Source organism: Eufriesea mexicana, unplaced genomic scaffold (assembly GCF_001483705.2).
Source record: "Eufriesea mexicana isolate 0111107269 unplaced genomic scaffold, ASM148370v2 scaffold474474834, whole genome shotgun sequence".
Taxonomy (NCBI): Eukaryota; Metazoa; Arthropoda; class Insecta; order Hymenoptera; family Apidae; genus Eufriesea; species Eufriesea mexicana.
In genome coordinates this window covers 261,386-278,923 of record NW_016907907.1, presented here as the reverse complement: position 1 = coordinate 278,923, position 17,538 = coordinate 261,386, and the positions used below count along the sequence as shown (strand labels likewise).

Below are 17,538 nucleotides of genomic sequence, written 5' to 3'. Positions count from 1 at the left end.
TGCTTTCAATAGATTCGACTAACAACACATTCGTAAAGTATAATGAAACACAATTAACATTCGTCTAAAGTTAGTTGGAAAATGGCCGTCTTTAATAGCTATAAAAAGCCCTGTGCTTTTTATCCGAAAAAAGATATTAAGAAATTAAACGAAGTGAAAAGATGATGTGACAAGATGATAGAATGGTAAATGATTTATTCCCGAATGGTTTTAAGCGGCCAACTAATTTTGGGAAAATCATAAGAACGCGACAGTCACAGGAAGCCGTGACCTGCGATCACTGCAGGTATAAAGCCTTCTCTGCCGTCTCGCGAACGGACCCAGAACCAATCGCTAACGTGATCGCTTAGTAGTGCAACTACATCGCCCTTGGAGACTGTCAAAGCATTCCCACCTTGACCCTCATAGTCGCTGCGTATGACGAGCAAAGTGTGCCGGGATCCTTTGGTTCTAGCGTTTGCCGCAGCCCTAAGGTACAGTCTATCGACGCTGCGTTCTCCACAGGCTGACACTGCATCCCTAGAACCTCGTCTTACCCTTGGATTTCTTCCTCGAGCACCACACTCTGACCGGGTATCTCTCAGTTTTTCCGTGTCTGTCATGTTCCCTGGAAACAGCAGTTCCCAGACTAGTAAAAAAATAATTTTCGCACGAATATTACAGGAATGGATTTATAAATTACCTAGAGGACGAGGAAATACGTCCGTAGAGTCCTCCCAACATGGTCCTCTCGTTGGTTGTGGTAATATCCCTAATGGTAGACAAGCGGCATATCCAACGTAGCCTTCCTGGCCGTGCGGTGTTTGAACGTACAGCCAGGTCTGATTCTTGAAGACCGCGTTTACGACTGTTCCAAGAGGAAGGGCCATCTCGTCTTGAGTACCGCCTTGGGTCTGGTACAGGACGGATGGAAAGGAGAGGACAACAGGAATGTTGGCAGGTTTCTCTATCGAGGCCTAAAAATACATGGAATATTACGTAAGCGAAATTGTTTCAGTAACTTTATTCGAATTGTTACGAATCGTTACGATCGAGACGGTACTTTGGTGAGGTATGCATCAAGGTCTGCAATTTCATAGCCAAATCTACTCGGAGGTCTCGGCTTGTGAGATCGTTTGGTTCTTCGATGTCTGTGTTTCTCTCGGCCACTAGGCGTGGACGTTGACTCACGAGATACAAGAGACGGTTCGGACACTGCCCTCTTAACTTTCTCCTTCTCCTTCGCCTCCTTCAGCCCTGAAAATTCCTTTTCGGACTGCTTCTCCAGGGGACTGTCTAGCGATCTTTCATTGACCAGTGCCTCCTTGCTGATGGGCTGGAAAAACGTAATAAACGTGAGTGTGAATATTAACACGTTCCATCCTAAGTTGAAAGATGTTATTAGAAAAGAACCTTGTCTTGAACTTCCACCTTTTCCGTCCTCTCGATCTTCTCTATTCTCTGCAGTACCTTCTTTTCTCGCTTCTCCGTGTCCACATTCTCCTTTCCACCGTCTTTTTCTTTCACACTTTTCACACTCCTCTTCGAGGATCTTTCCTTGCTGTCTCGTGACAAGCCCTCTCGATCGCCGTTCCCACCTTTGCAAAGATAACATTGTTCCTCAGGCCTTCGTGAAATGGCGAAATTGCAAATAATCTATGATATTCGTTCTTTGGGAATTTTCATAAATAACTGTTCTTACACGGCGCCTGTATCATTTCTCCACCATGGAAATAACTTTACGATTTAACTTCCTCGCGCTAACATTATTGCTTGACCCCGCGTTTCCGTATTTGGAACATCCCATGACCCGAGTTGTTTACTGCATAGCTATCATTTAACTCGATTCTCATCCAGTTATACCACGAGTTTACCTCGGATTCGTATACCTGCACTATCTACCAGAGTTTCCTGCATTTCGATTATTCCCTATCGAACTCGAATCTTCTTACGTGACTGCTCCACCCGGACATGTCATGCAAAACCTTTCTTACAACCAACTATTGCTTAATCCAAACTTCGTATTAATCTATCGTCTGACTGACAATCTCTATACTAGACCTATTGCTGGACTCCAAGTTTCTACACTCGAATTCTTCCTTTACCCTCAGTTTTCATAATCTCATCTATCTCTCGCCTATCTATCTGTCGAGGTTTGGGCCTGATCCCGTACCTTCGTCGAACTTTTTAGAAGCAAATGGTTATCCTTGCGAAATTATTTTCCTCGCTAGCCAAGTTTTCCATGTTTATTTCTCGCGTATCCTCGAGTCATCGGCCCCAACACGAATTATTTCTTCGTACTTGTTTTTCACAGACCTGCGTTCCCATTGGCTGCCGAATGACTGTTGTTGGAAGCAGGTTGCTGTTGCCCGCGGAGTACCCAGGTCAAAGAGATTTTGGGGCGTAAGAGGGTGCTTGGCCGTTGCCCCATGCTCCTCGGCGGCGCGAGGGGCGTCGAGGGCGTCGCGGGCGTCGCGGGCGTCGGCGATCTGGGTGGTGACGGCGACCTCGACGTAGGTGTCACTACCTGCAAAGGACAGTCCGCCACCAGGTCCACCGTCTGCACCGAACAGCCATGTTCCTGTAACCGAAACAACGAATTCTCTGTTTTCTATCTTCTCTCTTTTTTCTCTCTCCTCTTCTTCTCTTTTCTCTCTTTCAAAGTTCGCACGAATCTCGACGCTACCGTGCGTTCTCTCGTTTGTTTCGCAAAAGCAAAAAGGCTACGTTGTGTTAACTGTTTGGAATAAGTAGCTCGAAACGAGTACCACGCGTGCTTCTAACGCGAATGTAAATAGACGCGGCTGCACGGGAAATGAGCACTATTCAGGGTGGCTAGTTTGCGTTACAGAAGTGCACTTCCCTTTACAAGAGATAAATAGAATGACTACCGACTGCCGGAGGTTCGTGAATAATCAAAGAACGTCCGAGAGGCGAGTTGCGAGCGTAGACGATTCAGAAATTGAAATAGGGGGCTCGTTAGGGTCGTTGTTCGCGCAATTTCGGGCCCTGAAAAAGCTAACCGAATCGCTCGCTTGATTAGGCCAATTTCAAGCGCGTGTAATTGCACCGGTTGAAATCCTTTGTGCGCATGGTCGGAGAGATGTTTCCGGGCTTCGTGAATACGATACTTATTGCGGGAAATTTGCATAAGGAGACTCGAGTAGGAAGCAAACGAATCGGCGAGACAACTCTATCTTTGGGGTGACTGACTTGGTAGAGAACTATGGCCTATTCGCTAGAATCCACTAGAAATCGCTAGAATTCACTAGAATTCGGTAGAATCTACTATAATTCGCTAGAATTCACTACAATTCGGCGGAATCCACTAGAATTCGGTGGAATGCACTAGAATTCGATAGAATTCACTAGAATTCGCTAGAATTCGCTAGAATTCGGTAGAATTCGGTAGAATCCACTAGAATTCGGTGGAATCCACTAGAATTCGCTAGAATCCACTAGAATTCGATAGAATTCACTAGAATTCGGTGGAATCCACTAAAATCTTGCGTTCAATGGTAAAACATTGTATCTATTTATCTATCGAAATGAACAGATATTGTAAAATAGGCAAAGATTTTCTTCGTCTATTTTACGTATGAAGGAGACGAAGGATAGATCTATTGTATTTTAGACTATAGAGTTTAAAAGAACGCGGTATAATTTCTTATTACTGTGATTGTCGAATCGTGAAACGATACTGATTTCGATAAAATTAATCTCGATTTTTAACCACGCGGGAAAGTAATTATATTATTTGTTTAACCTCGCCGTAACGTTTTAACGATTATTATCTATGTATAATATACTTAGATGCGCATTATCGGTCGGTAGCCTCGGTGTTATCTATTTTAAACGAAACTATTTTTAATTGTCGCGGAATGCTCGTAAATGCGGTTTATTTTGCTTGTATTCGAGCTGTTCTACAAACATATTAATCCAAACGTAACGTGCATTCGCTAGACACTAGCCTTAAGCAATTTCGAGACCCGAAGCATTTCTCAAAACGGGAAAACAACTGCGAGCCCGTGGCATCCGCAATTTGCAATTCATATATCGAAGTAATTGAAAAATCCGAATGGAAATACCTCGATCGAATATTTATTTTACTACGATGGTTTTACTGCAATAAAGAAAATAACAATTCGAAACTTTTCTTTCATTTTATTATTAAATCCACATTTTTTAATTATAAATTATTTCTTCCTTTTATTACTAATTTTTATTTAAAAATATTCACGAGTCTAATAATAAAATATAATAAAAGAAATGAAAGAAGAATTCAAAGCAGGGGTGTGCAGGGCTCCCGAAAATTTGTCCAAATACCACTTCGAATATTATTTATAGACAGCTGTTTATAATTAATAATTCCAAAGGCAGCTTCCAAAATTTTCAGAAATCTTATTAATATCGTACCCCAATCGCGAGTCTAATAATAAAATATAATAAAAGAAATAAAAGAAGAGTTCAAAGCAGGAGTATGCAGGGCTCCCGAAAATTTGTCCAAATACCACTTCGAATATTATTTATAGACAGCTGCCTATAATTAATAATTCCAAAGGCAGCTGCCGAAATTTTCAGAAATCTTATTAATATCGTACCCGAATTAAAAATTAAAAATAGAAACTGAAACCATAAAACAATCACGCTCATAGACGTTTCGTTCATATTTCCCGCCTTATCTCTCCGAACGGGGTGTAAAGCTCGGCCCAAACCTGTAACCCTTCGCCGCGAGATCATGCAACCCCTAACCCGCATCGTTGGCGAATTTATTAAACGGCAAAACGCGTTAATAACGACTCCGGGAGAGAATGCACGCATTGGTCCTTGTAGCCGGTGTTGGTTTGCCCGGTTATGGAATATATATTGCGCTTCCGTGAGCGTGGCTACGTGGTTGGATCCCGGTAAATCACCGCGCGTGCAGCTCTTTCTACAAAGTGGATTATTAATTCGTCTCATAGGCGTTCAATTAGCCCGCGGGCAGAGCCTCGCGGAAATGAATTATTCGTCGACGCACGCGTGTCCCCGGCGTGCTTTACCGCGCCGCGGAAATTTACGGCTGTCGCCTCGCATAAATAGCAGCCATGGCCACCGTGAAATTTACGAACGGCCGGCAGACCGCCTCGTAAAATTTCTACGTCCCGGCCTCTTCTTCGCCGCGCTCTCTGCTTCGTTTTCATAGGAAAACAATGAATACCGGAAGTGGAGGACTCGTGCCGCGAGGCGCGCCGCGAGCTCTAAGTAACCAGGAATCCTGTGGTCGCAGTGGTCGCCGCCATTTTTCGCCAGCCAGGTCCAACGCGCGCTTTTTTTCAGAAAATTGCGGCCGAGCTACAGGCATTTGCCAATTTTCTCCGCGAGTCTGAATGCACGAGTGCATCCGCGGAATGTTTTTGCGTTTGCGAGACGCTATTTTCCACTGCAAAAATACTTTTTAGGGAGGAAGATCGGAGAGAAATTTTTGCCGGTGCAATAATAGTCGATAGTTGGATTCGAGAAGGATGTCGGAGCAGTGACTGTGACGATGATGTAACGAGTAACGAGTTGGATAGTTGGATTGTCTTCTTGCGAACATAAGATGGAAATAGTCTTATTATTATTATTACCGGAGCGATGCTTTCTAAATACTTAATCTTAGCTAGTTTTAATCCAATATTCTGAAAATAGCGTTTTATTAATGCCTTATGTTGCAATAGCGAGCCTAATTTGTGGCGAGTTTTCCAGCTAAACCCTATGAAGACGAATTACACTCGTATTCCACTAAAATTATATATAATATATTTTAACTCGCGCAAAATTTGTATAGTACTGAAAATTTCTACAATTTTATGGGAATATAGGTATACAATGACCAATTAAAATTTTGCAATGTTCAATCCACGGTTTCTCATATTTCTCATAATTAAATCACGTATGTTACGACAGGGGGTCTAACTCGTGCGAGTTTTAAACCCCACGAAGACGAATTACACTCGTATTCCACTAAAATTATATATAATATATTTTAACTCGCGCAAAATTTGTATAGTACTGAAAATTTCTACAATTTTATGGGAATATAGGTATACAATGAGCAATTAAAATTCTACAATGTTCAACCCTCGGTTTCTCATATTTCTCATAATTAAATTACATATTTTATGACAGGGGGCCTAACTCGTGCGAGTTTTAAACCCCACGAAGACGAATTACATTTGTATTCTACTAAAATTATATTTGACATATTTCAATTCGCGCAAAATTTGCATAGTACTGAAAATTTCTACAATTTTATAGGAACATGATGGGTATACAATGATCAATTAAAATTCTACAATGTTCAACCCATGAACCCAACGGTTTCTCACATTTCTCATAATTAAATCACAATGCAAGGGGTTGGTCGAAAACATCTGAGTAGCCATGACCACCCTTAGCAATTGAAGATTCAATTTAATCTATCCGACTCTGTGTGCTCTAATCATATTAACCATAGTCGACTCTGTTAGCAAAATTCTGTTACTCTAATCATATTAACCACATCCAGCATCAATCCTCCGTGCTGGAAAATTCGTTTCGAGACTCGTAGAAATAACTGGTAATCCTAAGCACTCTCAGACATAGCCAGAGGATCGACTGGAAGCAATCTAATCCTATTAGGAAATGTTTTTCGCGAAACGGTGCGATAATAATTCAGCTTTTAATCTACCATCGTGGAAAGATGGTGGAAACACGGTGGAAAGATCGTTCCATCAGTCGTCTGAGCAATCATAACCGTGTTCGGGAGCCGCAGCGTGAACTCGAACTAATGCAACGCTATTACGTTGATTTTTTCGGAAAACACGGCGCGTATGGTCGATTAAAAAAGACACGTGGTTTTTCCCCGTGTTATCGCGTGGTCCCAGCTCGAACACGTTTCCATTAAACGAATCGAGGCTCGCGACTATCCGTGCAATCTTTCAACAGCGTTTCATCCTCTCGCGTGGACCGATCTCCGAAGACATTCCGTGCCGTGGACCGGGGCTGCAAACGCGTTCCTATGAATTATTGCACCATTAACGTGAGTAATCGCGCCGGCGGGAAAATTATATAGTAATTTGTTCACGGCTGATCGAATACGTCGGGAATTTTATATTCTCTCTTTTGCGAAGGGGTAATGAAGCGGGCTAGCCCCGGGGGAAAAACGCGCTGCAACCCCGGGACTCGTGGCCATGAAAAATGAAGACGTTTCACCCGGCCGCTTTCGATTTTACGCGCTGAATGGGCCGGCTAAGTAGCCATTCTGATGCCCCGGACGCCGTTATAATTTATACGTCGCCCTTTGTGTTACGCAGCACGATGATTCTTCCGGTGATCGGCCGGCCGATTACCTCGAAACTTTGACCGGTCTTTATGAAAAATGCCCGGTTAAAGGGACCCGCCAGGCGAAAACTATCGCCTCGCCAGCGATAGCGTCGGGATCTTTAACCCTCCCCTCCCCACGGGTACCGTCGCGGGACGCATATTCTTCGACCGTGGAGAACCGGAAGATCGGGAATCCTGACAAGAACGTTCGCATCGAGTCGCGAAAATTGCGTCCAACTCGTCTCCTTCGATCGTGTTCCCCAGAATTTCGCATAATCGAGGAATCCAGCAGAGAAACGCGCGAATAGAGGATAAGTGGTGCGACGCGATAACTATATCTAGCTACACCCTAGAGGGTAGGAGATCTACCCTATAAATCCTGCAGGGATGATCGTGTCCCGTTAGCTTCGGTTTCAATAACCTTCCGGTCCGCAGAAAGGGGAAGCGTTTCCGTGACGAGTAATTAGAAATCTACGGGCTAATCAACCGGGCCCACGAGAAAGAAATAAGTCTGGAGGTGGTTGGGCAGGAGGGTCCGGTTTAAGTGACAGAAAGGCTGGTCCGTGGCGCGAAGGAACACGCGAGGTAGCCCCGGGTGACAAGTTAAAAAGGGTGGGACGAGGTGGCGGCGCGAGCCGAGGCTGCATCCTCTTCTCGGATCATGCTAATGAAATTCTCAAGATATCTATCTCGCGCGCCACTGTGCGCGCGGCATTAGTTTAGCGTGCCGCTCGCGGCCAGCTCGATCTTATCTGTCCGCCTTCGGACGCACGGTATCAATTTCCCTGGAACGTGAAACGTACGGACCACGTGGTTCGTCACCCGATTCGCGTTTAACGATCCTCGGCTACCGGTTGCTCAGTCCGCTCGGCTCGGTTCGGTCGACGAGGCGGAACGCGTTGGGTGGTGAGTCTGATACCGCGCGAGGAGGGTTGCGTGCAACGGACGGAGGAGGGAAGAATCGATGATTCGGTTGATTGAATGTTTTTGTGGCTCGAGATGGCAGGTAGATAGGGGTATGAAAAATGGGAAATGGGGTAGGTCGGAACGAGGGAACGTTAATGAAGGCCGGGGAGTGATCGCGGTAGTCGAAGATCGGTTTAGGGTCGTTTGTCTCTTTCGTCCTCCCCTCGCGAGACGGTCGCCATAAATCCCATTTGGAGACTATGATTACCGAGCTTTAGAATGGCAGATAGCCTCGGAGTTGTTGTCCGGTTTTTACCATTTCCAGGGCAAAAAGGTATAAGGTAGATAAACAGTACTCTCTCAGGCCTTGCACCTAGTCAGCGGCTACAAGAAGCCGCATTAATCGGCTTCTTGTACGGAAAGAATAGCACGCTCGTTCATCACCATACCCCAGTCGATGATCTTTGCATCAACGTGCCGCGGCATTCCCACAATAACGAAGCTGAAGATGCAGAAAATGGAATCGACGAGTCACGGCATAGAGATGAATATGAAGACGTTGCCACTGACTTATGCACTTCCCATGCCATTGAGATCCTTTGATGCCGCCGAATCATTCCGAGGAATACGCCATCAACGCGCGTAGGGCATTAGCGAATTTTTAATTATCGCGCCTCTTCCTCTTCCAACTCGGACACCCCGAGTCCGTTGAAACGATCGCACGATGATCGTTCGACTTTCGCTATCGAGATGCACGCGAAGGTCGAAGATTCGATCGGATCGAGGAAGGAGTTAGAGCTGCGTCCGCGAAATTGCGAGCTACTCGCGCAACCCCGGTGCCATGTTCGACCGAGGAGGATCGCGTATTCGAAGGGGGAAAGAAATAGGACGGATCGGATGGAACTGGCGAGCGTGAGAATAAAGTCTCACCGGAGCGGCTCGGAACCGGTGATTGATTTAAAGGTCACGCGTTTCCACGTTTTTACTCGCGTGTTCGCAGGTCGTCGCCGGTTCCCTTCCCGGAATATTTAACCCCGCTGACCTTTCTGGCCAGAGTTTCTCTCCCGTAGCCTCGTTCCCCGAACGTCCATCGAGAGACCCTCGCCTCTGCTCTTCCCTTTCGTTTCGCGTCCGCCTTTCTCCTCGCGCGATGTTAATTACAACCTCTTAGCTCGAATTACCGTGCACGCCACCACTTTTGCCATCCCTCGGCTCGGCTTCTCTCGCGTTTTCGGTGCCAGGGCTGGCCGAGGACGGTTCCGGCGTGTAATCGTGCGCAACCTCGTCCCTGTCAGCGGCGTAAGCGACACCCCTGCTATTTTCGTGGTTAATTATAAAATCAGTTTCGGCGAGCAGGGTAAACGAAGCTTTGTTGCTGTATTTAATCGAGCCACTCGAGCGGACGGACAAGGGGATATCGATGATGCCGGTGGTCCACGTCTGCGGTCCCGTTGCGGGAACGTGTCGTTAGGGAACGAAGACGGATTATATCGAAATTACGAAGCGGTATCGCGGTTGCTCGGCATTCGTAGCTCGGTTTCGTTGCGTTTGCTAATGGTCGCGTTATCCGGGAACACCGTTGGGAGCAACATTAGCGAGAAATGTTGCGAACGCGGCTGGTTCCATCCGCGCAATCGAGAAACGGTGTAGTCGATACGGAAAGGAATTTACTCGGACCATTCTCCTTCGTTTCCATCAGTTAGAATTCGCATTTCCGCCGCAACCGAGTCGGAAATAACGACGAGCTTGCGACGCAGCTATCCGAGGAGTAATTATAGTAGGCAAACGAAATAACTCGACTCGAGTGCAACGTGGTGGTGAACGCTTTTAGAGGGGTCTCTATGGATGATCTTTTGGAATCTTCCTCGAAGACGATTCGAAATATCTTACTATCGCGATGAGAAATCACAGGGAAGGTGGTATCGATGATTTTAGAGCTCTTGGAGATATTTTATTTGAACGATCATCGAATGCATAAGCTACCCTTGGACAAAATTGCCACGACGATATTGCTACGATTATTACCCCACGTGGCTGATATATTCGAGTACTCTTTACAGGTTTATAGTTATTACAGCGACAGTGTGAAATAAAAGTGTGCTACAGGTTTCGCGATAGCCACGGGAACCTCGAGGATGGCGCGACGCTTCCGACTTCTATCTTTAATTACGACGTAGCTGTTAAATAATCTTCCCGATAAATAAACATCACGATCTTTTTATCACGTTTTCGACGTTTCAATATTGTTTACTTTAACTGCCGCGACGCCCAACCCGTTCGTGCTTGGGGCTCGTTTCGTACCCTCGTAAAACGTAATTACGACGTCTAGTTTGATCCCCAAACGGCGTTCGAATGAGCGGTTGTTAAGCCGTTTATACCTTCGTTTACTCGCGGAACGCAACAATCTAGGATATTACGACGGGTCCTGCCTTTTTTCCCATGAGCTCCGCGAGCCGCGCGATTTTGACGTCTATAAAACGCCGCGCGGTTTCAATGTACCAGCCCTGTAATTTGTCCCCGCGAATCTGCGATGCTATTAACGCTAATAATATCGTAATTCGTTTACAGCGAACCTGGCAGACTGCCTCGAGGATGCAGGCGATAATTAGCGAGAATTTAACCGGAGTCAGTTCAACGGAGGGATTTTTCCCCGCTGAGCCGGAGGTCAACCGATTCTTTCATCGAGATATCGCTTCATCTTCGAATTTTAAATGCCGCTATTTTTGGGAACATCGATTAGGGTGAGTTATGGCATGCGATAGAATTAAATTATATTAATACCCGCGTCACGGGTATCAAAGACGATGCGTCAGGATTATTTACAGCCCCTTCGAATCAGCCGAGGATACGATAAGAGGATACGAAGAGACAGTGTCACGTGTTTTATGATTTTATTGAAACAATTTTTCCCGCCTGCAGACGTCATCTCGAATCCTCAATAAAGTACCCTTCGATGTCCTTTAAATCTCTCGAAACTCGGCATAATTTTCCTCTCTGTATCGTTATTTTTCTCCCCGAGATGGACGGTAACCGCGGATCAAGCCGCGGTAATAACGGATAAACAAATTTTCCAGAGAACGTCGTGAAAACGTCGTTAAAAGCGACGCTATAAATCCCCCATGGCGGAACGTTCACCTGTGGCATTACGGAACGAGCGAATCCTCTCGGGCCTGTGCAGGACTCCCTTAAAAGTCCGACATCATCCCCTCCAGACACGAGTCGAGTTCCATTCTTACTCGCACGATGAAATCACGGATTCCTTTGTATTCGTGCAACCCGGTGTAGGTGCCCAGAAGAAAGGTGGCCCACGGGCTCGTAAAACTCGCGTTCACGCGACTATTCGCGGTGGAACGCGCGCGTTATCCCCTTCAGCGCCCCTCCGACCGGATTATTATCAGCCATTTACACGTTTATGCTCTTTGCCGTGCCACGCAGATGGCCGCGACGCGTATGCTCGCTAACGGTACCGTGTCTGATTTTCCGGTGCAATAAAGTCCCTTCGGAGGACTGGGCGCGTAGTCTAGCAATTAACGCTCGTAAGTCCAGGCTGCTCGACTTTGATTTAGAGGCCTGCCATGCGATCCGTCGTGTAATTCCGGGGCCGGCTAGAAAACCGAGCCCAACTCTAGCCGATGCATTTATTACGTCATATTCCACGACTGGCCACGTCGTCGTCCTCGGTTCTACGCGGGTTCGCGTCTGAAAGGACAGGATGCTTAATGAAAGACACGGGACCGTTGGGTGTTCCGCGTGTAAACTCTGATGCGCTATCAATAAAGGTGGCTTCGGGCTAGTCGTAAAGGCACGTTCCGTTGATCCGTCGAGTTTTACAAGACCCCGGGAAATAAACCTTTCTGCAAATATTCGGCCCCGATCCGATCCTTCTCGCCGTAGATGGTGAATTTTCGATTTCGGGCGAGTTCGCAATGAGACTGGAACACGGTGATCGAGAGTGGAAAACGAAGTGCGGGGTATAAAATTACTCGCGCGGTGAATGCATAAGCACACCGAGAAAGTCCGCCGGATGGGAAAAACCTGGCCGCCACCGCTATAACCATATCTCACACGAGGCTCACCGCCTCGAGAAACCTCGCGCGACTCGAAGCGTACAATTACCCCATTTAGCGGCTAAAAACCCGAGGCTAGGCGCGCGCTACACTCCGCGACCGCGATCAACGCGCCCTTAAAACCAGCCTCTACAAGACGATCAGTCAATCGCCGATCAATCCTCCCGCGGTAGCTGTCCGCGTTGTTCCCAGAAGCGGAGCCGTACCGACAAAGCATCTACATAAACCTCCGTGCATCTAGTCGTATTTCGTGCGCGAGAAATCCGCCGGTTTTCTCGGAAGCGATCGCGCCTCCGCGAAGCGGCAGCACCCGCCGCTGGTGCGCGAGCGAGGAGCAAAAGAAGAAGCGGAGAAGAGGAGGAAGAGGATCGGTCCGCGGAGAAAATCGCGCGGCCTGAAACCCGTGGCCGTTTCGTTTGATTTTTAGAGCAGCCGCGTGTAACGAGCGCGAGGCGCTTCGCCGTTTATGTCGGCCGTTCCTCTTCCTACGGGTTCCCTTGGTCGCGAGCCGCCCTGTCTTCCAGAAGCCGTGCAAGCGCGCCTCGTAAACGATCCCGCGGCGAAGGACGGCGTCGAAAAACCAGAACCACCCTGTGCACGCAACGGCCACCGGGTCTTTATTTGGAAGGGAATTTTTCGAAGCGTCGGGGTGGCTTCTTTGCGGCGCGACGAGGATTCCGGCACGATTTCCGCTTCTTCGCTCATCAGTTGCACGCGAATTGCATATTGCGTTGCGGCAGCAGCGCGCTCATTCGAAGGATCGGTCGATGGTCTTTACGTGCATGTGAAATAGCATCGCAAGAAGGGGTTAAATTTGGTTTCGGTCACGTTGCAATGTTACGAGCGAGAGCAAGTTAATTACGAAATTAACAGCTACGTGAATTGCAGCCTAAACGATTTTCAACTTTCCTAATGTTGAAAATAAGACACGTCTTAACGTATCGAATATACGAAAATTAATCTGTCAAGAGAAACAGATATATCTTTATTCTAGGCGCCGAAGAGGTTCCAGGAATGCGTGAAGTGTTTATTTTACAGGTTAGATAAGAAGTAGGGGACCAGGACGAGCTGCAATCGCATACCCCTTTTCTTCGCTCTAGTTTTCACTCTCTATGCCGACAGTCAGAATACTTGAGATATACCTTCCTTAAGAGAGAAGAAAGATAATTATAATATAACGATAGTTATTTCTTTTTACCCATAATCCCAATACCTAACTTTGAAAAGATAAGTTTGGATGTAGAGAAAAATCAATCTAGAGTATGAGTTCCTAGAATGAACGTTTATATAAATTTTCGATGAGAGTTGGGAGCCTTGACACTCTGTCAGGAGTTGGGTACAACTGCAAATGTGTTTTAGAAGAGTTGGTCAGTCTCTCAGGAGAAGCATTAGAAGAAACATATAGCTTTCTTAAGAAATAAAAGACTTCAAAAAAGAGTAGTTATTTTACTATCAGAACCCAGAATTCTAATAATTTATTGCAGAGATTCCTGAATTAGTTTATTTTAGAGCAAGGGTTTACAAGACATGGTACACAGTGCTATAGTACACTCGCAATAATTCTTAGATGTGTCATGAAAATGTTTAAAATATTCAACACTTTACTCTTCTCTTTTCCTTGTGTCTCTTCTCTATCGTATGCCAGTTTAAATTAGTTATTTGGTATAAAATTAAATTATTATAAGAGAAAGAGAGAATAAGAGAAATTTTTAAGGTTAGAAAATATTGGGATTATGGATTCTAATAGTAAAATAACCACGATAGTAGTTACTATCTGAGTGCTTCTCTAGAGAGACTGACCGACTCGTGACAGGGTGTCAAGAGGGTACGTGACATGGTTCGCCCAAACCCCTAATTCCTATTTAATGTTTATATAAAAATTCGTTCTCGAAATTTAGATCCTATAAACCAATTTATTCACACCTTATATGCCAGATTGATTTTTGTGTATCGCTAAACTTATCTTTTCAACATTCGAAATGAAAAAAAAATATAAAATCACGCTTAATTAATTTAATATTAAACCTATCACGATTTAAATGACTATTTTCAAACTTCGATGTTATAGCTTTGGTCACTCGTATAAACGTTAGATAAGAATTGGGGGTCACGTACCCTCGCGACACCCTCTCACGAGTCGACCAGTCTCCCCAGAGAAGCACTCAAAGACAGAAACTATTATCGTAGTTATTTTACTATTAGAACCCATAATCACAATATTTCCTAACCTAAAAAATTTCTTTTATTCCTTTTCCTCAGTTTCTTCATCTCCCACTGCTTGCTCCATCGGCCACCAGACCAAACGCGGTAAGTTCAACGTCGCGGAACGAAAATTCGATGGGGGGCAATCGCAGGGGTCGCGAAGGGTTCGTAAAAAGCCTCGCGAAACTGTGAAACAGGGTACGAATTATTCCCCGCAAATTCTTCCTAATGGAGCTAAGTGCATTCCCGAAAATACGCAACGCGGAGATCGTTACAGGGAGTAGGGGGGCGAAAGGGGGGAACCGCGTTGCGTTTTAGCCGGGAGAATAAGAAGAGAGGTCGAAGGCTGGGCTTTTTACGAGGGCCAGATCGCAAAACCGAAACCGCCAGGGTTACTTAGGCAAAAAGCGGGCCGAGGGGGGCAGGGCGAGGCATTTTTCCCATGGAAATGATGGGAACGCGATGAGACGACGGAACGAGCGCAGGGCGTTTAACCAAAATTACGTTTTATATGCACAAGCGGATCATTGCGCACGAGACGGTCCATGCGTAACGGCCGCGGTGCAACGGTGCATTTCCTTTTACTACTGCGGCCAGACAACGTGCACCGTAAAACCCGAGAGGCTCGGTTTAACAACTGCAACTGCAGAAATCGTGGCGTTGCGCGGTCAAGTTCCAGGGACAATGCATCCCTCGTGCATCATCCGAGTTCCGAGAGCAATGGCGGCCGGGGAACGAGCGCGAGTACCCTTCGTCGTTGCTCGCGGTAAAAATTCCCGTTTATGCGCGTTTAACGTGTATATTATCGTTTAAGAGGGAGGAAAATAAAAATTCTAATGATAGACTGGCGGTTTAATGTCCGATTGAAAAGTAAGAAATTTATCGGCGACCCCTCGCGGTGGATTTAACGATAGATGGCGCGAGAGAGATAGGTCCTAAAATCTTGCGAATATAAAGCTTTTTTAACCTGTAATTTCGAGGGCTCGGGTACAGAGGGGAAAATAAATATCGCCGACTGGAATAACGATTTTACGGGCTCGGACGTTAGTCCAGGCGAAATCTTTCTTACGATTGCAAAAAAGAAGCAGCCGGTGAAATTGTTATTCCATACACGCGTGTATCAATTACGCAAGATGCCTGATCGTGTGTAAAATAATTAAATCCTGCTCTCGCTAAAGATCGCTAATTCGATCCACGTTTCGAACCACATAAAAGCCAATTATCGGCGTTCCCGTTTCAATCGACTGATTCCCGTGCATCGTTGCAAAAATGCCACGAAAAAGTCTCACAGAGGGGGTAATACCATTTGAAGCAAGTACACGCCTCGGGCTACTTAATTACTCCGCGGAACGGGATCAGGGAGTCGTGATTTCGAGGAACAAAGGGGACATTGTTTGCCGACTGCGGAATTAAGGCGTCTAAACCGCGCACGTGTTTCACGGAATAGATTTTCAGGGCCGCGATTAGAGAGATCGTGCGGCTTACCTTGTACGAGCCTCTGTCCTCGTCGTCCGAGGATAGGCCAGCGGGATCTACACCCGGTGTCGCTACGGCTTCCGTTTCCGCCGGTTGGTAGTCGACCTCACTGCTCCACGAGTGTCGCCTCTTCAGGTCCCCTGCAATTAAAGTCCACGTTAACCCGATTTCCAAATTCTCACATATCCCACGTATAGCGTGAACCAATTTCTGCGAGAGTTCTATAACATTCGAGTTTTAGGAAAATTCCTTTAAACCAGAAAATCGGAAGCTCACAGTTCCCAGTGTCTTAGACCTTTAGACCTCGAAATTTATAATTCTCTAAGTAGTCCCCGAGGAAAGCTATAGTACCCGAGTACAAAAATTTTGGAGCGTTCGTAGATCGTGGTAGAGCTTGCGAGAATTCTCTACCATCCAAGTTCCAGAAAATCGGAAACTCACGACTCCAGGTGTCCTAGACCTTTAAACCTGGAGACCTTTAGGCCTCGAAATTTGTAACTATCGTAATTGCCCCCAAGGAAAGCTATCGATCCCGAGTATAAAAATTTTTGAGCGATCGTGGAGCTTGGCAATCTCCGTAGACACCACGAGGGGTACCGAAAGACGTCGGTGAAAATGGGCATCGAGGAGAAATATCGAAGGGGTGGGACGGGGAGTGCGGCACGTGCCGCGGGTCCGTCGGTAATTAATACGGGCCGACTCAATCGGGTAGCCGCTTAATTAGAATTGTCACTATCATTCATCTCGGCGGCGGCTGTTTAACGTCAACTTGCCAATCGAAGCGTGGCTGACAAAACTGGCCGCTACCACTTTTTGCCCACGGCCGTTCGACGCGCCGTATAATCCAACAAGCGTGTTCTCGACGTTGCTCGTCTCCTCTTACGGACTTTGGATTTCCCGTCTAGCGGCCCGGGATCATCTTGGAATCCCGGCGGTTATTAATTTTCCAGACCGTGCCTCGAAACGGACGACACGCCGCTCAGAAATCGCGTTTCGCGGTCACGACCGGTTACCGAGACGATCTTGAAACAGTTTTAACGAACCATCGACCGCTTCGATCGGAAACGGCTCGATCGCGCCGATCGACGAGCTAGAAAATCGCTCGGCGTGTCGTGGCTCCGCTATCCGGTACCGTTTCCAGCGTGCCACGGATATCTGGAACGAACGCTGTTTAAGCTGTTATCTAAATATCCGCCAACGTTTAAGGGATACTCGGATGCTTCCAATTCAACCGCGAGCCAATTCCTCGCTTTCAACATTTTTTCGCTGCAACGATATTCGATGGGAATAACGTCCGTCGGCACAGCGATTCAGGAAATTCTATGATAGAGATACGATCGAAAATGGTCGAATTCCGTCTCGTAATCGGCGGAAGCGTGGATCGTGACGGAGTTGACGAGACGTAGGATGGTCTAGGTCGATATTCACGGATTTCGTTATGTCCGGTAATTGAAACACTTTGTCAGCTCGAAAGTATAGGTTATTCGATTTAACCTGTAAATGGATTTCGCGAGGTTCCTTGGACTACGGAGGGAAAAAGCTGCCACAGCGTACGCGGCGTAATTGAATAGGCCTCGTTAAGTTA

The 17,538-nt window shown here is 46.4% G+C and overlaps 1 protein-coding gene across 1 annotated transcript in view; it reads right to left on the bottom strand.

Moving 5' to 3' along the window:
* Positions 1-90: 90 nt before the first annotated feature.
* The window catches only part of LOC108555517 (uncharacterized), a 74,805-nt gene continuing 57,357 nt past the window's right edge, over positions 91-17,538 (bottom strand). The window contains exons 3-8 of the mRNA XM_017911183.1: positions 15,963-16,093; positions 2,296-2,560; positions 1,411-1,577; positions 1,043-1,315; positions 683-956; positions 91-607 (exon numbers count right to left, since the gene is read on the bottom strand). Coding sequence (XP_017766672.1) covers positions 255-607; positions 683-956; positions 1,043-1,315; positions 1,411-1,577; positions 2,296-2,560; positions 15,963-16,093 — 1,463 coding nt within the window. The 3' untranslated portion in view covers positions 91-254. The remainder of the gene's footprint in view (positions 608-682; positions 957-1,042; positions 1,316-1,410; positions 1,578-2,295; positions 2,561-15,962; positions 16,094-17,538) is intronic.